The sequence below is a fragment of the Manis pentadactyla genome, chromosome 4 (assembly GCF_030020395.1).
Source record: "Manis pentadactyla isolate mManPen7 chromosome 4, mManPen7.hap1, whole genome shotgun sequence".
NCBI classification, from domain to species: domain Eukaryota; kingdom Metazoa; phylum Chordata; class Mammalia; order Pholidota; family Manidae; genus Manis; species Manis pentadactyla.
The window spans coordinates 270,456-294,133 of NC_080022.1; the positions used below are offsets into that span (position 1 = coordinate 270,456).

Genomic DNA, 23,678 nt, shown 5'->3' on the forward strand with positions numbered 1-23,678 from the left:
ATCCTGGTTCCCATACCACCGCCCGACAGGGACTCACCGTGCCCTCTGAAGATTTGCCAGTGACTTCCGCCAGGAGGCCGGCCAGGAGGACAGCACGCCGGAGCGCCATGCTCTGGAGCCCAGAGTCTGCAGCAGAGAGGGGCGCTGTGCAGACATGGGCACTGCGTTCCGGGGTGCTGGGGTGGGGCTGGGGGGCGAGGCGGAGGACCCTTACCTGGCCCTCTGGGACACGAGCCACAGACATCCAGATCCAGGCACCCTGCGACCAGAGGTCACAGCAGGGGTGCTAAGCAGCCAGGAGTCCCTGGTCCCAGACCTGCAAATCAAGGCGGACAGGTGAGGCCCACCGCTGGTCATGCACAGCCACACCACATAGGGCCTCCTGGCCCCTGGTGCTCAGTGTTCGACCGCGCTTCACACAAGAATCCCTGGCTAGGGGCCGGGAGGGCCCACTCAGACCTCTGGATCTGGCCTCTGGACAGACGCCTTCCCCTACAGTGCTCCACCATTTGCCCCTTCCTGGAGGAAGGGCTGAGCACGGGGATTCCGGACCAGCCAGTCCTGCACAGGTGCTCCGACAGGACTTCTCTGTCTGCCATCTCCCCCTGTCCTTGTAAAGCCCCCATCTGAAGTGTGAACACTTCCACCCAGACACAGTGCTGCTCAGCGGCGGGGCTGCCTCTGGGGCAGACACCCAGTCGGGATCCCCGGTCTTGCCGTGTTCTGCTGCTCGCCCTGCTCTGTCACGGAGGAGGACAGGGAAGGTATCACGTGGGTGACAAGGTCCTATCTAAGTCTCAAACAGGGATGCTAGAGTGGAAGACCTGCTGAGCGGTGGGTGCAGAGAGCACAGGGCCACACACTGAATGAAGTGCTCAACACCGTGGCCCTGGGCAGCCACGTGATGCTTCTGCCTTGCAACAGAACCAGAGGGGATGCACTGACCCTCACGGCCCCTGAAGTAAATCGTAGGACAAGTTTTCACAAACTTCTGTTAACTTGCAAGGTAACCATAATTACAAGCTGCCCCAAAAGCAGCTGGATATTTTGACCTATAAAGTCTCCTCTAAAATGACATCCACTTGACAAACAGCTTCACATGCAGGGAATCCCAGGCTCCTGGAGATGGAGCTTCCGGGCACCTCTGGGTACTGCCCTTCCTTGCTTCTAGGGGGTCTGCAAGGAAGACATCTGGGCTGGTGGTGAGGAGCCACTCCCTTGCCTGGCCCAGGGCAGTGGGCGAGTGCCTGCCTGGGGATCCTGGGGAAGGGCTCCGCATCTGAGGTCCCCGTGACACTCAGGAGAACAATGCTGGGATGGGATGGGGGCTGCAGGGAGCCCTGCAGAGGCAGGAAGTGCCCCCAACCACTGTCCATTCTTGCCTTCCCACTAAAAATGCCTACTTTTCTCTGATGGACCTTCTTTCTATGAGAGCTAATACCGATGTCACAGACAGAATCCTCACCTACACAATCAAATCACACCTTTTCTTTTCATCCATTTAACTTTTGTTCAATGCAGACCATGTTTGCCTGCCTCATGGAAAACTCCAGAAGTAAAGGATCCTCCACTCACTCTTGGTAAGAGGCATCTCTGGGCTCACAGGAAGCCACAAAAGCCTTCCAATTCAGGAGTCAAAGGCCCAGGATTTCAGTGAACATTTGCATCTGCTATTTAGTCAACGTTAGTGAGGTATAATTCACATACAATAAACGTGTCCACTTAAAGCCCATGACTCCTGAGGTGGGACACGCTGCCGCCCCTCTGCAGGCCCATCCTAACTGCGGGCACCCAGTGGACTGATCCTTGTCTCTGTAGATTAGTTTGAGTCTTCTAGGTTTTCATGTAAATGGACCATACAGTATGTACGCTTTTGTGTCTGGCTCTTTCCATTCAGCGTAATAAACTTTAAATTCTTCTGTGCTTTGTCCCTTTTTATGGCTGCATGATATTCCATGGTGAAGATAGGGCCATTTCCTTCACCCATCCACCAGCTGTGAGCTTCCAGATTCTGGTAACTGAATAAGGCTGCTGTGAACATTCTTGTACATGTCTCTGTGTGGACATTTCTCTTCATTACTCTTGGGCAAATACCTAGGCCTGGAACGGCTGGGTGAAGGTCAGCGCACACCTGACCCCGTAGGAGCTGTGGGTCTGTGTATCAGGGATGGGGCCAGCATCCCCACCAGCCCTGTGTGAGCACTCCTTTGCTTCACACCTTTGCCAGCACTTGGCAGTGTATCATGGGTGTGCAGAGGTATCTTGTTGTTGTTTTAATCTGTATTTTTCTAATAACTAATGATGGTCAACATCTGCTCATGTGTTTACTGGCCATTTATACATCTTATTACTTTTCATAAAGTGTCCACATCTTTTGCGCATTCAGTTTAATTGGGTTGCCTATTACTGAATTGTAATAGCTTTTTATATACTCTTTACCAGATACATGTACTGAAAATATTCTCTCCTATTCTGTGGTTTGCCTTTTTATCTTCTTATAGGTATCTAGAAGATAAAGTGTTTTCATTTTTATAAAATCAAACACATCCTTTTTATTTCTTTTATGGTTCTTGCTTTTTGTGTCCTAAAAATCTCCGCTTTGACCTTAGGGTGATACAGATTTCCTGTGTTTTGTTCTAGAAGTTTTATAGTTTTAGTTTTTATATTTTTAATTACTTTCATGTATGGTATGAGGTAAAATCAAGGTTCACTTTTTTCATATGTATATCCAGTTCTTATAGCACCATTTAAAAAAAATTAAGATATCACTGAAATACAATCTTATGAAGGTTTCACATGAGCAACATTGTGGTTTCAACATTCATCCATATTATCAAATCCCCCCCCACACCCCGCTGCAGTCACTCTCCGTCAGCATAAGATGCTATAGAGTCGCAACTTGTCTTCTCTGTGCTGCACTGCCTTCCCCCTAACCTACCTATATTGTGAGTGTAGCACCATTTGTTAAAGAGACTTTCCTTTTCATACTGAATTCTTTAGAGGTCTTTGTTGAAATCGATTCCACACACACACACAGGTGCACCTCTGACCCTCCGCCTGACCCATTTATTCATGCGCCCTCCTTCACCAGCGTCCCGCTGTCTTGACCACCGAAGCTTTACAGAAAGTTTGAGGTCCGGCAGTGTCTCTGCCTATTTGCTCTGCTTATTTGCTTCAGCAGTTCTAAGTCATACGGACTTCCACATTTGAGAATCGTCTTGTCAATTTCTACAGAAAAGCCTGCTGGAATTTTCTCTGGGATAATGAACATTTTAACAATATATAGTCTTCCAATCAATCTACGGACATGTTCTCTCTCCATTTCTTCAAGTCTTCTTTAACTGCTCTCAGCAATGTTGGCTTTCAGTGCGGTCTTGTACATCTTTTGTTAAGCTTATCACTAAGTTCTTTTTTTAGTTACTGTAAATAGAACTGAATTTTTAATTTCATTTTCCAATTGTTTGCCACTCGTATACAAAAAGAATTAAAAGTTGCACATTAACCTTGGTTTCTAAAATCTTGTTAAATTCACTTGATAGTTCTAACAGGCCTTATAAATTTCTAAGGATCTTCTATGTAAATAATCATGTCCTCTGCAAATAAATAAAGGGTTTATTTTTTTTTAAACTTTAGGCACAGCAGTTGGTCTACATTAGACATTGTACAATGTCCACTTAGGAATCTGTACTCTGCTTCTGATGGGTGTACTGTTCTACAAACATCAGTTAGATGTATCAGATCCTCTGTCTTTACTGATTTCTTTTGGTCTTTTTGTTCTAACAACTGATGAGAGGGAGATGTTAAAACCTCCATTATTATTGAAGAATTGTCTATTTCTCCCTTTAATTCTGTCATTTTGCTTCATTTACTTTGAGGCTCTATTACTAGGTATATTCATAACTGATATGTCTTCTTGATGAAAGGAGACCCTTTTATCATCAGAAATTTCCCATTTATCTTTGGCAATACTATATATCTTGAAATTCTATTTTATTAGATATAAATATAGCCACTCCAGCCTTGTTTGCAAGATACATATATTTATATACATATATATACACACACACACATCTAGCTATTTTCAAACTGTGTCTTCTATATTTCAAGATCTCCTATAGACAGCATGCCGTAGGGTCTTGCTTATTGATCCATTAATATTTAATGTAACTATCACTATGGTTATACTTACATCTATCATTTTGTTATTTGTTTTCTACTTGTCCCTCTGGTTTTTCTTTTTGTGGTTTTAATATATAAAAGACTATTTTTTAGAGTAGTTTTAGGTCCACAGCAAAACTGAGCAGGAGATAAGAGGGTTCCCATACATCCTCCACCCCCATGCAAACAGTCTCCTTTGCTGTCAATATCCTGCACCAGAAGATATGTTTGTTACAACCGATGAACCTACGCTGACACACCACTGTCACGAGAGTCCGTATTTACACCAGGGCTGTGCTGGACATTGTACATTCATTCTCTGGGCTTTGGCAAAGTACAATGACACCAGGAGTGGATTCAGAGCTACCATTTGGTTGTCTTCTGCTTGTTTCTCTAGTGTTTTGTTCCTGTTTTCTCTTTCCTGCCTTCTTTTACATTATTTGAGTATTTAAAAATCCCCTTTCAATTTACTTTTTCAGTTCTTTGGTTATACTTCTTTGCATTTTTAAAGAATAGTTGTTGCTCTAGTGATGGCAGTATATACACTCACCCCAACCGCCCGCTCAGAGCTCTGATGCTGCCCCGCGTCATGATGCCACAGAGGCTCTTGCTGCTCTGAGCTGCAGCCACCATGCCTTCCACAGCTGCACACGTCACACACCCAAGTGCTGTAGTGTTTGCTTTAAATATGTATTTTAAAGAAAACATTTCCCTAGGTATTTACCATTTTTGATGTTCATCATTCACTCTCAAAGATCTGAGTTTCACTCTGGTATCATTTACCTTCAGCCTGGAAAAAGTTCCTTTGGCATTTCTGGTAGTGCACATTTGACGGCAACAAATTCCTTCAGTCTTCCTTTTTCCAAAAATATGTTTATTTACATTCCCTCTTGGAGAGCACAGAATCGTGTTGACAATTTTTTCTTTCAGAACTGTAAGGGTACAGTTCCACTTGCTTATGGACTCCATAACTTCTGACGATGAGTTCAATCTTTGCCATGCTGTGCTGTATATAATGTTTTTCTCTGACTGCTTTCAAGATTTTAAAAGTTGATCTTTAATTTTCAGTAATTTGGAACTGATGTGTGTAGGTGTGGTTTTATTCATATTTGTCCTGTTTGGGATTTACTGAGCTTCTTAAATCTGTAAATAAATGTCTTTTACCAGATTTGGAAAGGCTTTGATCATTATTCCTCCAACTGTCTCCTCTGCCCCACTGTGTCCCTCCCCTCTGGACTCCAGCAGGAGTGCCCACGTGCGGGATGCGTCAGGCTGCTCTGAGGTCCCTACAGCTCCAATCATGTTTTTCCCACCATTTCTCCCTTTTTCTTCAGACCAGATGGTTTCTATTGCTTGGTCTTTGAAGTATCCAGTCTTCAGTTCTAAAATTTCCATTTGGCTCATTTTAAAAAACATAGTCTATTTCTCTCATGAGATCTCCTATATATTTTTTCATTAGATTTTCCTTTACCTCACTGAACAGAGTTATTATTAGGTCTTCCTTCAAGTGCTTATGTGATCATCCAATACCTGCATCACAACATAATTAGCTGATCATTTTTCCTTTGAGAATGGCTCATATTATTGTGCTCTTCATATGTTGAGTAATTTGGGATGTATCCTGTATATTGCAAATGATATGTTGTTGAGACTCTGGATTCAATTATATTCCTCTGAAGAGAGTTAATGGTTTTGCTTTAGCAGGCAATTTCATTAGATTCAAACTGCAAATTTTGTCACACTTGTGATGAGTGGTGGCTCCCATTGCAATCCAGATAGCTTCTCAGCATGCCCTGTTCAAGGCTCAGCCAGAAATTTAAGCAGCATTTATGCACAGAATTCCTCTCTCTGAGGTTCCTGCCCAGCTCCTCCCCCTGATTTCCCTAATACGACAGTGGATGTCCTCACAGGGTTTCAGCCACGCCACGCCAACTGACTGTGCTGCCCTCATGGTAAAGACCCTGGTACAGAAAACACATTCTGTGCTGGCTACTTCTGCTAAGTTTAAACTGCTCTCAAAATCTGCCTTCTTTTTGTTCATTCTCTGGTGTTCTCAGGTAGCTGTTTTCTGTATTTGCCCAGGGTTTATAATTGTTATCTGTGGGAGAGTCACTTTGTTAGCTGACTCCTCCACACTGAAAAAAGAACTCCACTGCAGGGCTTTTGTATTCAGAAGGCAAAGCAACTTTAGTTTCCAAATGGTGGGCTCAGATGTTGTTTCCTAAGTGCTGCACTCTGGTCAGCAACAAGCCCTTGGCAGCAGGGCACGTGGGGGGACCTGCCGTGCCTCCAGGGTCTCCCTTCACTGGGCAGAAGTCAGATATTAACTTAGAATTGAAGACAGTCTCTGTGGAGGCCTCAGGGCAGCAAGCTGAGGATGCATGCTAGAACATTCTTCCGGGTTAGGAATGTGAATCTAGTTGCAAGAAGATAAATTTAAGATAAGTTGCACTTGACATTATCTTGGCAGCCCTTTTCATCTTTAAAGCATACCCAAAAGAATGACCAAATTAATAAATAACTTTCTGAGGCTTATTCTCCTATGAAATGTAATTTCACAGCCTTAGAGGTTTACCCTGCAGACTGTATATGAGACTGGACTTTGGTTTAGGAAGGATGAAAGGGTCTCTTTCTGTTGCATATCCTGGCTGTTTAAGGGCTTTGAGCCTGCTCACTAACAGCAAGAATAACACTTACATAAGCACTGACAGTGTACCAAGCCCCACTCAGAGTGATCTATACATTAAGTCGTTCTGCCCTCCCAGCAACTATTATCAATCCATTCCAAAGAACAGGAAACAGGCTTGCATAAGACCCTACAGTGTGAGCAAGGCAGGGTGAGGACTGGGCCAGGCCTCTGGCTGCAGAGCCTCCACTTACCCACCACACTAAACTGGTGTCTGAAGAGCTGTTCTACTGAAGCCAATGAAAAATGCTTGTTTTATGGTATTCATCTAATACACTTAGCATGTCTGGCCACATATGGTACAATTCTACAGAAATTCTCAAATTAACAAGTAAAGACATCCAAAATTTAAAAAACAAACACAGCTTTATCAATTAAAAAGACTACTAAAGTAAAAATAACAAGTGTGTTGTAGATTTTTCTAGCATATGTAGAAGTAAAATACATGCTCCCAAGAGCAGGATGGGGTGGGGCCACTGGACCTGCGGTGTGAGGTCTGTAAGCTGTGACGCACAGGAAGGACTTTCAGACCATGTGGACCACGGTGAGTTAAACGGCATATTTAATCTCTAGAGGAAACACTAACAAACAAACACAAAAAGGAAGAACTAAAAAGTCAGTAGGGAAGCTAAAAATGAATTTTAAAAAACTTGATTCACCTAAAAAACGGGAGGAAAGGAGTGTGAAAATTGATAAAGGGAAACCTCAATAAAGTGGAGTCAGGACCTGAAAGGGGGAGCCTACCACCCCACGCCAGTCACAGACCCCCACAGGAAAAGATGGGCACTGGCCCCCATTGCACGGTCCCGGGCCAGCCCGGCACCTCAGCCAGCGAGAGACCCGCGTCACTCTGGATTCTAATTTTCTTATTGTTTTCATGCAAAACATCCTCCCCCGGCCTCCCCCTCCCCCTCCATGAAGTGACACCTTCCCCTCTGCTTGTCGGACTTGCCCATGGTTTTGCTGCAGCTTGCAAATTCTCTGCTACTCCTGAATAAACCCATTTTGTTTTATTTTTAAAGTTAACAGGAGGAACAGAGAAACAGATGGGAAAAATAGAAATCAGACATCAAGAGGTAGACTTAAACCCAAATATTCTAACAGCTGCATTAAATGTAGATGGACTAAATACTCCGATTTGGGGAAAGTAGAGATTAACATCACTCATCACTTGGGAAATGCAAATATGCCGTTTCACACTTATAAGCATGGCGATTACAGAAAAACAGAAATGAGAAATATTGGCGAGGATGTGGAAAACCTGGGACCCTTCCCATTGCTGGTAGGAATGTAAAATGGTGCAGGCACTGCAGAAAGTCACTGTAGAAAATGCTATGGCAGTTTCTCAAAAAATTAAACAATTACCATACAAGCCAGCAATTCCATTTCTGATTATATACCCCCCAAAAACTGAAAGCAGGGTCTTAAAGAGATCATTTTCACACCATGTTCACAGTACCATTATTCACAATAGCCAAAAAGGTAACAGCCAGGTGTCCATTGACAGATGAATGCATGAACAAAATGTGGTACATCCTTACTGACATGTGCTATAAGATGGATGAGTCCTGAGGACATTATGCGAACTGAAATAAGCCAGACACAAAAAGAAAAAAATATGATTCCATTTAGATGAGGTCCCCTGAGTAGTCAAATTCACAGAGACAGAGTAGAGGGGGTGCCTGGAGCCAGGGCAGGAGGTGTGGAGCTGGCATTTAATGCGGGCAGAGTTTCTGTTTCGGAAGATGAGAAAGTTCTGGAAATGGATGGTGGAGATGGTTGTATACCAATGTAAATATACTTAATGCCACAGACTATACACTGTAAAATGGTTAACTGGTAAATTTTATGTTATATATCTTTTTCCACAAAAATACCTGGAAAAATGAAATTACACAACACATACAGAGTGCCTCAATAAATGGCAGTTGTTACAGTTATTTTAAAAAGTAGAGACTGTCAAAGAAGAAAAGATGGTGTGTGAGAAGTGAGGCAAAAACCTCCTCCAAAAATCACATATAATACGAAAATACAGCAAATACAACTAATCCTGAAAGAGCAACTGGAAAGAAGACTGCGATAGATTGCCTACATCTAAGGAAAAGAGAAGACCTCACAGAAAAGGGTAAAGTAGCAAAGCCCTGAGCTGGCGGGACCCTAGCCCTTCCCCCACCTCAGCTCACCAGCAGGAGGAAGAGAAATGGAGCAGGGGGAGAGCAGAAGCTCAGGACTGCTGAACACCCACCCCCGGAGATCTACTCCAGGAGCAGAAACCCACATTACATGGTGCTCTGGAGATTAGAGGGGTTGAAGAGCAAAGACACTCGGAGAAACTGAGATTCTAGTCACTTGTAGAGAACAGGTTCCCACAACTGGCCATTCCAGGACAAAAGAAAGGCAGGTACTTTGAAAGACTTCCCAACAGCGAGACGGCAAGGACTGCGCAGAGCTTGCTGCTCAGGAGAAAGGACGGGTGGACAAAGTCATCCTGGCCCACTCAGCCCCGTAGGGTGGGAACTTTTGGGAGCTTCAGGGGCTCCATCCCCCTGGCTGGCAACACATGCCGAGGCCCCCACTGAGATATGCAGACCGCTGCTCCTTCCTCCGGCCAGCACCGGTGTGCAAACCAGCTGAAGGACGGCCTCACCCACAGCAGCGACAGAGGCATAACAACGCAGAGGCTCCACCCTGTGTGCTCGGCACAAATAACCCATGGATTATCCCAAATAATCAATGGAGCAATGACCAAATAGAGACAGAGATCATGCAATATATGGAGACAAATGAAAATAATAATGCAAAACTGCAAAATCTGTGGGACACAGCAAAAGCCATGCTAAGAGGGAAGTATACTGCAATACAGGCCTACCTCAGGAAAGAAGAACAATCCCAAATGAACAGTCTAAACTCACAATTAATGAAACTAGAAAAAGAACAAATGAGGCCCAAAGGCAGTAGAAGGAAGGACATAATAAAGATCAGAGGAGAAATAAATAAAATTGAGAATAATAAAATAATAGAAAGAATCAGTGAAACCAGGAGGTGGTTCTTGGAGAAAATAAACAAAATAGATAACCCCCTAGCCAGATTTATCAAGAAAAAAAGAGTCTATATACATAAACAGAATCATAAATGAGAAAGGAAAAATCACTGTGGACACCACAGAAATACAAAGAATTATTAGAGAATACCATGAAAAATTATATGCTAACAAATTGGATAACCTAGAAGAAATGGACAACTTTCTAGAAAAATACAACCTTCCAAGACTAACCCAGGAAGAAACAGAAAATCTGAACAGACCAATTACTAGCAATGAAACTGAATTGGTAATCAAAAAACTACCTAAGGACAAAATGCCTATACCAGATGGCTTCACCACTGAATTTTTTTTTTTTTTGAGAGGGCATATCTTATATTTATTGATCAAATGGTTGTTAACAACAATAAAATTCTGTATAGGGGACTCAATGCACAATCACTAATCAACCCCAAGCCTAATTCTCAACAGCCTCCAATCTTCTAAAGTATAATGAACAAGTTCTTACATGGTGAACAAATTCTTACATAGTGAATAAGTTCTTACATGGTGAACAGTGCAAGGGCAGTCATCACAGAAACTTTCGGTTTTGATCACGCATTATGAACCATAAACAATCAGGTCAAATATGAATATTCGTTTGATTTTTATACTTGATTTATATGTGGATCCCACATTTCTCCCTTTATTATTATTATTATTATTTTTTTTAAATAAAATACTGAAGTGGTACGTAGATGTAAGATAAAGGTAGGAAACTTAGTTTAGTGTTGTAAGAGAGCAAATGTAGATGATCAGGTGTGTGCCTGTAGACTATGTGTTAATCCAAGCTAGACAAGGGCAACAAAACATCCATGGATGCAGAAGATTTCTCTCAAAACAGGGGGGGAGAGGTTCTAAGCCTCACCTCTGTTGATCCCCAATTTCTCACCTGATGGGCCCCCCTGCGACTGTGCCTGTCTTAGGTTGTTCCTCCCTTGAGGAATCTTGCCCGTCTCTGGCTAACCAGTCATCTTCCGGGGCCATACAGGGAGATGTAAAGTTGGTAAGTGAGAGAGAAGCCATATTGTTTGAAAAGGTTAGCTTTTTATTTCTATGCAGATTTATGCCCTGTGGCTTCTATGCCCAGCATTTGTCTTGAGGTATCTTTAGCACTTGGAGGAATTATGATACTCGGTAAATTCAATATAAGGCACGAATTCTATTTAAGGGTTGTAATTAGGAAGGAAGAAGAAAAGCTATAGAGGTAGCAGACGGAAGAAAACATGGGGAGACTGATTATTTCTTTGACATATCTTCTTGTAGAGTAATTTAAGCATGTATAGGTTTTAAACTACTAATTAAATTGCACACACACATTAACATAACAGGAATACAGTTACATAACCAAAGCAGATCTATAATTACCAGCCATCTCCAGTGAGGCCAAGAAAACCAGTTAGGCATCCTAGGCATTTGTGAAAATTTGTCTATATGATGGATATTGTCCAACTGTACTTGAACAGTCTGAGAGAAATCAGACAAATTAAAACAGCCCATTCCTGGGAATTGTTCACATCCCATATGTTCTTTTAACAGTAGATAGTCTATAGTCACAAGATTTTGGAGCGCTGCAACTTGCACTTCTCCTAATTCTTGGTTGAGTCCCAACAGTATAGATCCAGTCAAATTTGTTGTTTTACTGTATGCACAGGCCAGCTTAGATATCTCCTTCTTCATTCCAATGGCAAGTCCAGGAGCTGGTGGGATGAGTGCAGCTACAACTGCAGCATCGCCTGGATCTTTGTTGAGGTTTTTTGATGATCATCTTCTGGTATGACTCCTCCAGAGTGCTGATGTTGGAAGTTCTTCTTCATATCGTATCTTAGTTCATTTTCTGGGTAGCCAAATTAGGCTTTGATCCTCTGTATAAATACAAACAGACCCTTTGCCCACACTTTGATCTGCCCTTTATACCCTTGTGCAGAACTCATTGGAGGTCACCACACAGGAACTGCTTTTTTTTTTTTACTTTTTTTTTTTAAGAGAAAAGAATATTATCAGAAAAGTGTACCTCCATAGCCGATCATCTGACACCCTTTAAGTGATCAAAGTTAAGGATATTTAAAGCATGCATTAATCGTTGATTTACAGTTAGTTTTATCCTATCATGGAGTAATCCCCCTTTTCTTTCTTTTTTTTTTTGTTATCTTTAATCTACACTTACATGAAGAATATTATGTTTACTAGGCTCTCCCCTGTACCAGGTCCCCGCTATAAACCCCTTTACAGTCACTGTCCATCAGCATAGCAAAATGTTGTAGAATCACTACTTGCCTTCTCTGTGTTGTACAGCCCTCCCTTTTCTCCCACCCCCCCATCCATGCTAATCTTAATACCCCCCTATTTCTCTCCCCCCTTATCCCTCCCTACCCACCCATCCTCCCCAGTCCCTTTCCCTATGGTACCTGTTAGTTCATTCTTGAGTTCTGTGATTCCGCTGCTGTTTCGTTCCTTCAGTTTTTCCTTTGTTCTTATACTCCACAGATGAGTGAAATCATTTGGTATTTCTCTTTCCCCGCTTGGCTTGTTTCACTGAGCATAATACCCTCCAGCTCCATCCATGTTGCTGCAAATGGTAGGATTTGCCCTCTTCTTATGGCTGAGTAGTATTCCATTGTGTATATGTACCACATCTTCTTTATCCATCCATCTATCGATGGACATTTAGGTTGTTTCCAATTCTTGGCTATTGTAAATAGTGCTGCGATAAACATAGGGGTGCATCTGTCTTTCTCAAACTTGATTGCTGCATTCTTAGGGTAAATTCCTAGGCGTGGAATTCCTGGGTCAAATGGTAAGTCTGTTTTGAGCATTTTGATGAACCTCCATACTGCTTTCCACAATGGTTGAACTAACTTACATTCCCACCAGCAGTGTAGGAGGGTTCCCCTTTCTCCACAGCCTCGCCAACATTTGTTGTTGTTTGTCTTTTGGATGGCAGCCATCCTTACTGGTGTGAGGTGATACCTCATTGTAGTTTTAATTTGCATTTCTCTGATAATTAGCGATGTGGAGCATCTTTTCATGTGTCTGTTGGCCGTCTGTATTTCTTTTTTGGAGAACTGTCTGTTCAGTTCCTCTGCCCATTTTTTAATTGGATTATTTGTTTTTTGTTTCTTGAGGCATATGAGCCCTTTATATATTCTGGACGTCAAGCCTTTATCGGATCTGTCATTTTCAAATATATTCTCCCATACTGTAGGGTTCCTTTTTGTTCTATTGATGGTGTCTTTTGCTGTACAGAAGCTTTTCAGCTTAATATAGTCCCACTTGTTCATTTTTGCTGTTGTTTTCCTTGCCCGGGGAGATATGTTCAAGAAGAGGTCACTCATGTTTACCTCTAAGAGGTTTTTGCCTATGTTTTTTTCCACAAGTTTAATGGTTTCATGGCTTACATTCAGGTCTTTGATCCATTTTGAATTTACTTTTGTATATGGGGTTAAACAATGGTCCAGTTTCATTCTCCTACATGTAGCTGTCCAGTTTTGCCAGCACCATCTGTTGAAGAGACTGTCATTTCACCATTGTATGTCCATGGCTCCTTTATCAAATATTAATTGACCATATATGTTTGGGTTAATGTCTGGAGTCTCTAGTCTGTTCCACTGGTCTGTGGCTCTGTTCTTGTGCCAGTACCAAATTGTCTTGATTACTATGGCTTTATAATAGAGCTTGAAATTGGGGAGTGAGATCCCCCCTACTTTATTCTTCTTTCTCAGGATTGCTTTGGCTATTCGGGGTCTTTGGTGTTTCCATATGAATTTTTGCAATTATTTGTTCCAGTTCATTGAAGAATGTTGTGGTAATTTGATAGGGATTGCATCAAATCTGTATATTGCTTTCAGCAGGATGGCCATTTTGACGATATTAATTCTTCCTAGCCACGAGCATGGGATGAGTTTCCATTTGTTAGTGTCTCCTTTAATTTCTCTTAAGAGTGACTTGTAGTTTTCAGAGTATAGGTCATTCACTTCTTTGGTTAGATTTATTCCTAGGTATTTTATTCTTTTTCATGCAATTGTGAATGGAATTGCTTTCCTGATTTCTCTATTGGTTCATTGTTAGTGTATAGGAAAGCTACAGATTTCTGTGTGTTAATTTTGTATCCTGCAACTTTGCTGTATTCTGATATCAGTTCTAGTAGTTTTGGGGTGGAGTCTTTAGGGTTTTTTATGTACAATATCATGTCATCTGCAAATAGTGACAGTTTAACTTCTTCTTTACCAATCTGGATTCCTTGTATTTCTTTGTTTTGTCTGATTGCTGTGGCTAGGACCTCCAGTACTATGTTAAATAGCAGTGGGGAGAGTGGGCATCCCTGTCTAGTTCCCGATCTCAGAGGAAATGCTTTCAGCTTCTCGCTGTTCAGTATAATGTTGGCTGTGGGTTTATGATATATGGCCTTTATTATGTTGAGGTACTTGCCCTCTATTCGCATTTTGCTGAGAGTTTTTATCATGAATGGATGCTGAATTTTGTCAAATGCTTTTTCAGCATCTATGGAGATGATCATGTGGTTTTTGTCTTTCTTTTTGTTGATGTGGTGGATGATGTTGATGGATTTTCGAATGTTGTACCATCCTTGCATCCCTGGGATGAATTGCACTTGGTCATGGTGTATGATCCTTTTGATATACTTTTGTATTCGGTTTGCTAATATTTTATTAAGTATTTTTGCATCTACATTCATCAGGGATATTGGTCTGTAGTTTTCTTTTTTGGTGGGGTCTTTGCCTGGTTTTTGTATTAGGGTGATGTTGGTTTCATAGAATGAGTTTGGGAGTATTTCCTCCTCTTCTATTTTTTGGAAAACTTTAAGGAGAATGGGTATTATGTCTTCTCTGTGTGTCTGATAAAATTCCGAGGTAAATCCGTCCGGCCTGGGTGTTTTGTTCTTGGGTAGTTTTTTGATTACCATCTCAATTTCTTTGCTCGTAATTGGTTTGTTTAACTTTTGTGTTTCTTCCTTGGTCAGTCTTGGAAGGTTGTATTTTTCTAGGAAGCTGTCCATTTCTTCTAGGTTTTCCAGCTTGACGACATATAGATTTTCATAGTACTCTTTAATAATTCTTTGTATTTCTGTGGAGTCTGTCGTGATTTTTCCGTTCTCATTTGTGATTCTGTTGATTTGTGTTGATTCTCTTTTTCTCTTAATAAGTTTGGCTAGAGGCTTATCTATTTTGTTTATTTTCTCAAAGAACCAGCTCTTGGTTTCATTGATTTTTGCTATTGTTTTATTCTTCTCAATTTTGTTTATTTCTTCTCTGATCTTTATTATGTCCCTCCTTCTGCTGACTTTAGGCCTCATTTGTTCTTCTTTTTCCAATTTCTATAATTGTGATGTTAGACTATTCATTTGGGATTGTTCTTGCTTCTTCAAGTGTGCCTGAATCACTATATACTTTCCTCTTAGGACTGCTTTCGCTGCGTCCCACAGAAGTTGGGGCTTTGTGTTACTGTTGTCATTTGTTTCTATATATTCCTTGATCTCTATTTTAATTTGTTCGTTGATCCATTGATTATTTAGGAGCACGTTGTTAAGCCTCCACGTGTTTGTGAGCCTTTTTGTTTTCTTTGTAGAATTTATTTCTAGTTTTATGCCTTTGTTGTCTGAAAAGATGGTTGGTAGAATTTCAATATTTTGGATTTTGCTGAGGCTCTTTTTGTGGGTTAGTATGTGGTCTATTCTGGAGAATGTTCCATGTACACTTGAGAAGAATGTACATCCTGTTGCTTTTGGATGTAGAGTTCTTTAGATGTCTATTAGGTCCATCTGCTCTACTGTGTTGTTCAGTGCTTCCATGTCCTTACTTATTTTCTGCCCAGTGGATCTATCCTTTGGGGTGAGTGGTGTGTTGAAGTCTCCTAGAATGAATGCATTGCAGTCTATTTCCCCCTTTAGTTCTGTTAGTATTTGTTCCACATATGCTGGTGCTCCTGTGTTGGGTGCATATATATTTAGAATGGTTATATCCTCTTGTTGGACTGAGCCTTTTATCATTATGTAGTGTCCTTCTTTATCTCTTGTTATTTTCTTTGTTTTGAAGTCTATTTTGTCTGATATTAGTACTGCAACCCCTGCTTTCTTCTCGCTGTTGTTTGCTTGAAATATGTTTTTCCATCCCTTGACTTTTAGTCTGTACATGTCTTTGGGTTTGAGGTGAGTTTCTTGTAAGCAGCATATAGATGGGTCTTGCTTTTTTATCCATTCTATTACTCTGTGTCTTTTGATTGGTGCATTCAGTCCATTTACATTTAGGGTGACTATTGAAAGATGTGTACTTATTGCCATTGCAGGCTTTAAATTCGTGGTTACCAAAGGTTCAAGTTTAGCCTCTTTAGTATCTTACTGCCTAACTTAGCTCGCTTATTGAGCTGTTATATACACTGTCTGGAGATTCTTTTCTTCTCTCCCTTCTTATTCCTCCTCCTCGATTCTTCATATGTTGGGTGTTTTGTGCTGTGTTCTTTCTAGGAGTGCTCCCAACTAGAGCAGTCCCTGTAAGATGCCCTGTAGAGGTGGTTTGTGGGAAGCAAATTCCCTCAGATTTTGTTTGTCTGGGAATTGTTTAATCCCACCTTCATATTTAAATGATAGTCGTGCTGGATACAGTATCCTTGGTTCAAGGCCCTTCTGTTTCATTGCATTAAATATATCATGCCATTCTCTTCTGGCCTGTAGGGTTTCTGTCGAGAAGTCTGATGTTAGCCTGATGGGTTTTCCTTTATAGGTGACCTTTTTCTCTCTAGCTGCCTTTAAAACTCTTTCCTTGTCCTTGATCTTTGCCATTTTAATTATTATGTGTCTTGGTGTTGTCCTCCTTGGATCCTTTCTGTTGGGGGTTCTGTGTATTTCCGTGGTCTGTTCGATTATTTCCTCCCCCAGTTTGGGGAAGTTTTCAGCAATTATTTCTTCTAAGATACTTTCCATCTCTTTTCCTCTCTCTTCTTCTGGAACCCCTATAATACGGATATTGTTCCTTTTGGATTGGTCACACAGTTCTCTTAACATTGTTTCATTCCTGGAGATCCTTTTGTCTCTCTCTATGTCAGCTTCTATGCGTTCCTGTTCTCTGATTTCAATTCCATCAGTGGCCTCTTGCATCCTATCCATTCTGCTTATAAATCCTTCCAGAGTTTGTTTCATTTCTGCGATCTCCTTTCTGGCATCTGTGATCTCCCTCCGGACTTCATCCCATTTCTCTTGCGTATTTCTCTGCATCTCTGTCAGCATGTTTATGATTCTTATTTTGAATTGTCAGGGAGACTGGTTAGGTCTGTCTCCTTCTCTGGTGTTGTCTCTGTGATCTTTGTCTGCCTGTAGCTTTGCCTTTTCATGGTGATAGGAATAGTCTGCAGAGCTGGGACGAGTGACGGCTGGAAGGACTTCCTTTCTTGTTGGTTTGTGGCCCTCCTCTCCTGGGAGAACAGCGGCCTCTAGTGGCTTGTGCTGCGCAGCTGCGCGCAGACAGGGTTTCTGCTTCCTGCCCGGCTGCTATGGAGTTAATCTCCGCTGTTGCTGTGGGCGTGGCCTGGCTCGGGCAGCTGCTCCAAAATGGTGGAGTCGCGTTGGAGCAGGAGCGGCTGGGAGGCTATTTATCTCCGTAAGGGGCCTCCCTGCTCCCTGCAGCCCAGGGGTTAGGGTGCCCAGAGATCCCGGATTCCCTACCTCTGGATTAAGTGACCCGCCCTGCCCCTTTAAGACTTCCAAAAAGCACCCGCCAAAACAAAACAACGACCACACACACACACAAAAAAAAATTTTTTTAATAAAAAAAAATAAAAAATGGCCGCTCGTTTTTCTTTATTCTCTGGCGCCAGCCTCAGGCATCTGCTCACCGGTCTTGCTCCTGTTTCCCTAGTATTGGGGACCCTATCCCTTTAAGACTTCCAAAAAGCGCTCGCCAAAACAAAACAGAAAAAAAAAAAAAAAGGTCGCGCGCTTTTCTTATGTCCTCCGGCGCCCGGCCTCCGGTGCCCGCTCACTGTTCTTGCTGCCCTGTTTTCCTAGTATCGAGGGCCCTGCACTCTGGCCCGGATGGCGGGGGCTGGGTGCTCGGCAGTCCTGGGCTCCGTCTCCCTCCCGCTCTGCCTGCTCTTCTCCCGCCGGGAGCTGGGGGGAGGGGCGCTCGGCTCCCGCGGGGCCGGGGCTTGTATCTTACCCCCTTCGCGAGACGCTGGGTTCTCGCAGGTGCGGATGTGGTCTGGATGTTGTCCTGTGTCCTCTGGTCTTTATTCTAGGAAGGGTTGTCTTTGTTATATTTTCATAGATATATGTGGTTTTGGGAGGAGATTTCCACTGCTCTACTCACGCTGCCATCTTGGCTCCACCTGATCACCACTGAATTTTATCAAACACTTAGAGAAGACCTAATACCCATCCTCCTTAAAGTTTTCCAAAATGTAGAAGAGGAGGGAATACTTTCAAACTCTTTCTATGAGGCCTGCATCATTCTAATACCAAAATCAGGCAAAGACACCACAAAAAAAGAAAATTACAGACCAATATCCCTGATGGACCTAGATGCAAAAGTACTCAACAAAATCTTATCAAACTGAATTCAAAAATACATCAAAAAGATCATCCATCATGATCAAGTAGGATTCATTCCAGGGATGCAAGGATGGTACAATATTTGAAAATCCATCACCATCATCCACAACATCAACAAAAAGGACGAAAATCACATGATCATCTCCATGGATGCTGAAAAAGCATTTGACAAAATTCAACATCCATTCATGATAAAAACTCTCTACAAAATGGGTATAGAGGGCAAGTACCTCAACATAATAAAGGCCATATATTACAAACCCACAGCCAACTTCATACTTAACAGCGAAAAGCTGAAAGCTCTTCCTCTAAGATTGGGAACAAGACAGGGATGCCCACTCTGCCCACTTTTATTCAACACAGTTCTGGAGGTCCTAGCCACGGCAATCAGAGAACACAAAGAAATAAAAGGCATTCAGGTTGGTAAGGAAGAAGTTAAACTGTCACTGCTTGCAGATGACATGATATTGTACATAAAAAACCCTAAAGAATCCACCCCAAAACTACTAGAGTAACTGAACTCAGCAAAGTTGTAGGATACAAACTTTATACACAGAAATCTGTTGCATTCCTATATACTAATGATGAACTAACAGAAAGAGAAATCAGGAAAACAACTCCATTCACAGTTGCATCAAAAAGAATAAAATACCTAGGAATAAACCTAACCAAGGAGGTGAAAAACCTATACCCTGAAAACTACAAGACACTCATGAGAGTAATACAAGACACCAAAAAATGGAAATACATCCTGTGCTCATGTATAGGAAGAATTAATATTGTCAAAATGGCCATCCTGCCTAAAATAAAGCAATCTACAGATTCAATCCGTATCAAAATACCAACAGCATTCTTCAGTGAAGTAGAATGAATAGTTCTACAACTCATATGGAACCAAAAAGACCATAAATAGCCAAAGCAATCCTGAGAAGAGAATAAAGCTGGGGGGGATTATGCTCCCCGACTTCGGGCTCTACTATAAAGCCACAGTAATCAAGACAATTTGTTACTGGCACAAGAACAGACCCATAGACCAATGGAACATAATAGAGAACCCAGATATAAATCCAAACATATATGGTCAATTAATACATGACAAAGAAGCCATGGACATACAATGGGGAAACGACAGCCTCTTCAACTAGTGTTGGCAAAACCGGACAGCTACATTTAAGAGAATGAAACTGGATTATTGTCTAACCCCATATACAAAAGTAAACTTGAAATGGATCAAAGATTTGAATGTAAGTCATGAAACCATAAAACTCTTAGAAGAAAACATAGGCAAAAATCTCTTGAATATAAACATGGGCAACTTTTTCCTGAACGCACCTCTTCAGGCAAGGGAAACAAAAGCAAAAATGAACAAATGGGACTACATCAAACTAAAAAGCTTCTGTACAGCAAAGGACACCATCAGTAGAACAAAAAGGCATCCTACAATATGGGAAAATATATTTGTAAATGACATGTTTGACAAGGGATTAACATCCAAAATATATAAAGAACTCACACACCTCAACACCCAAAAAGCAAATAACCCAATTAAAAAATGGCCGGAGGATCTGAACAGATACTTCTCCAAAGAAGAAATTCAGTTGGCTAACAGGCACTCAAAAAGATGCTCCACATCACTAATTATCAGGGAAATGCAAATTAAAGCCACAATGAGATATCACAACGGTTAGGATGGCCAACATAGAAAAGACAAGGAACAACAAATGCTGGCGAGGATGCAGTGTAAGGGGAGCCCTCCTACACTGCTGGTGGGAATGTAAATTAGTTCAACCATTGTGAAAAGCAGTATGGAGGTTCCTCAAAAAACTAAAAATAGAAATATCATTTGACCCAGGAATTCCACTCCTAGGAATTTACCCTAAGAATGCAGCAGCCCAGTTTGAAAAAGCCATATGCACCCCTATGTTTATTGCAGCACTATTTACAATAGCCAAGAAATGGAAGCAACCTAAGTGTCCATCAGTAGATGAATGGATAAAGAAGAGGTGGTACATATACACAATGGAATATCATTCAGCCTTAAGAAAAAAACAAATCCTACCATTTGTAACAACATGGATGGAGCTAGAGGGTGTTATGCTCAGTGAAATAAGCCAGGTGGAGAAAGACAAGTACCGAATGATTTCACTCATCTGTGGAATATAAGAACAAAGCAAAAACCGAAGGAACAAAACAGCAGCAGACTCACAGAACCCAAGAATGGACTAACACTTACCAAAGGGAAAGGGACCTGGGAGAATGGGTGGGAAGGGGGGATAAGGGGGGAAAAGGGGCATTACGATCCACATACATAATGTAGGAGGTGGGGGACACAGGGAAGGCAGTATAGCACAGAGAAGACAAGTAGTGACTCTATAGCATCTTACTACACTGATGATCTGTGACTGCAATAATATGGGTGAATGTAGTAACCACAATGTTGCTCATGTGAAACCTTCATAAATTGTATATCAATGATACCTTAATTAAAAAAAACATAGAGACTGTCAGATTGGATAAAATACAAGACCCAGTGATATGCTGTTTATAAGTAACAAGACTTGAATATAAAGACAGAGACAGATTGAAAGCATAGGATAGAAATGATAGCACATACAAATACTGAGTATAAGAAGACTTGTGCAGATATATCAATACCAGACAAAGCAGACTTCAAGAGTATTGTGTTGGATAAAAAACGGACCTTTCACAGTAACAGAGTAAATTTGTCAAGAATATTAAACCAATCTTAAATATTTATGCACTTTATAAAAGGCTCCCAAATACATAAAGAGTAATCTGACAGAACTAAATGAAAAAAAGACAAATCCACAACCATGGCTGGAGATTTTAATATCCTTCTTTCAATAACTGATTGAATAAGTAGACAAAAAAATTGATAAGGATATAAACTATTATGGGAACAGTAACAAACTCAACTGGCAGCTATAGAATATGACACCCATCAAAAATGGAACACACATTCTTCTTAAGGACAAATAGAATATGACTATCTTAGACCATATGCTAGACCATAAAATGAACATCAGTGGATTTCAAACAATCAAAATCATACAGAGTATAGTCTCTGATTACAATGGAATTATATTAGAAATCAATAATAAAAGACAATTTAGAAAACTATAAATATTTATGAATTAAACAATAGACTTCTAAATAACTCATGGATCAAATAAAGGAAATTTTTAAGTATTTTTAACTGAAAGATAATGAAAGTGCAACACACCAGCTTTTGTGTAAGAAGGTAAGGCACCACTTTGAAGGAAATTTATAGTTTCAAATGCCTACATAAAACAAAAAGACAAGTGTAAAATCATTGATCTTAAGAAAATTAAAAAGGAAGAGAGAATTACCCTCAAATTAGGTAGATGAAATAAAATAATAAAAATAAGAATGGAATGGATGAAACAGAAAATGGACAAAAAATAGAGAAAATAAGCGAAGTCAAAAGTTGGGTCTTTGAAGAGAGTAATAAAGTTGATAAACCCAAGGATAGTTAAGAAAAAAATATCAGCACAAATTATCTATATCAGAAATGAAAGAGGTGACATCATTATAAATCCTACAAACACAGCAGGACAATCAGCCAATATTATAAACAACTTTAGGCCAACAAATTCAACAACTTAGATGAGATGGTTGAGTTTATTTAAAAATACAAATTATCAAAAATGACACAAAATGGGTATGGGGGTTACTTGATAATATGGGTGAATGTACTAACCACAATGTTTTTCATGTGAAATCCTCTTAAGTGCGTATATCAATACCTCAATAAACAAAAAAAGACACAAAATAAAGGAGAAAATTTGAATAGCCTTATATTCATTAAAGAAATTGAATTCATAATTTAAAAACTTCCTCCAAAGAAAACAACAAACCCAGATACTGTCTTTGGTGGAGTCTAACAAGCATTGAAGGAAGAAGTAACACCAGTATTACACAATGTCTTTCAGAAGATAGAGAAGGAGGGGCACATCTCAACTCACTCATAAGGCCAGCCAGCAGGACTCAAGGGAAGGCCAGTGCGACCCTGACGGAAACCTGGACATGGAAAATGCAAAGGGAAAGATACAGGCTGATGCCCTTCGTGAATATGGACCCAAACTCTTAACAAAATATTAGCAAATTGCATATAGTAGTATGTAAAAAGGGTGATAGAACATGACCAAATGAGTTTCCTCCAGGAACACAGGTATGGCTTAACAATACCAGTCACTGTGATCAGCCACCTTAATAAATTAAAGGAGAAATAAAATCATGACTATTTCACTAGTTCCAAAACAAGCATTTGACAAAATTTCAGGCCCATTCATGACAAAAACTCAGCAAACCAAAACTAGAAGGAAACACTCTCAACCTGATAAAAACCTACAATCAACATATTAACAGTAAAAAACTGAGTATTTCCCCCTAAAGACTGAGGAAGTCAAGGATGTCCAAACTGACCCCTTCAACTCAATGCTGTCCCACACATTCTGGCCAGCGCATGAGGAAAGAAAAAACAAGTGCCATACAGACGGGAAAGGAGGAAGTGCAGATGGCTGATCACTGACAGAAAATCCTACGAAATCTATAAAATAACCCCACTACAGTTTATAAGTGAATTTAGAAATGTTCCAAGAACATAAAGTCAATATGCAAAATCAACTGTTATTTCTATATACTAGCAACAAATAACTGGAAAATGAAACAAAAATAAATATCATTCTCAATGACATTCAAAACTTCACTTGTGGGGATAAATTTATTAAAAAGTGTAAGACCTATACACTGAAAACTATAAACACTGCTGAGAGAAATTCAAGATCCAAATAATGGAAAGATATACGTAATGGTACATGTAAGGAACATCTACTGATCTGTGACAGTGGATTAGAGGACCCAGTACCACTAAGATGTAAATTCTCCTCAAATACATCTAATATTTAATAAAATCCTAATCAAAATTACAGCAGGTTTCTTTTTTGAGGAACTGACAAGTTGATCCTAAAATGTATATGAAAATGCAAAGAATTCAGGATAGCCACAGCAATTTTTAAAAAGAACAAAGATGGAAGACTTATAAAGTCACAAGACAGTGTGGATTGATGGAAAGATAAACAGATCAATACAAGAGAACAGAAACCCAGAAATAAACCCCCACAAACACAGTCAAGTGAATTTTGACAAAATGGTAT

The 23,678-nt window shown here is 40.7% G+C and overlaps 1 protein-coding gene across 11 annotated transcripts in view; it reads right to left on the reverse strand.

Annotated features, from left to right (window-relative positions):
• The window catches only part of C4H1orf159 (chromosome 4 C1orf159 homolog), a 37,357-nt gene that overhangs the window by 8,046 nt on the left and 5,633 nt on the right, over window positions 1–23,678 (reverse strand). For all 11 annotated transcript variants that reach the window (XM_057499583.1, XM_057499585.1, XM_036882616.2 and 8 more), the window contains 2 exons: window positions 215–316; window positions 38–126 (listed from right to left, as the gene is read on the reverse strand). In XM_057499583.1, the coding sequence (XP_057355566.1) occupies window positions 38–109 (72 nt within the window). In that variant the 5' untranslated portion in view covers window positions 110–126; window positions 215–316. The remainder of the gene's footprint in view (window positions 1–37; window positions 127–214; window positions 317–23,678) is intronic.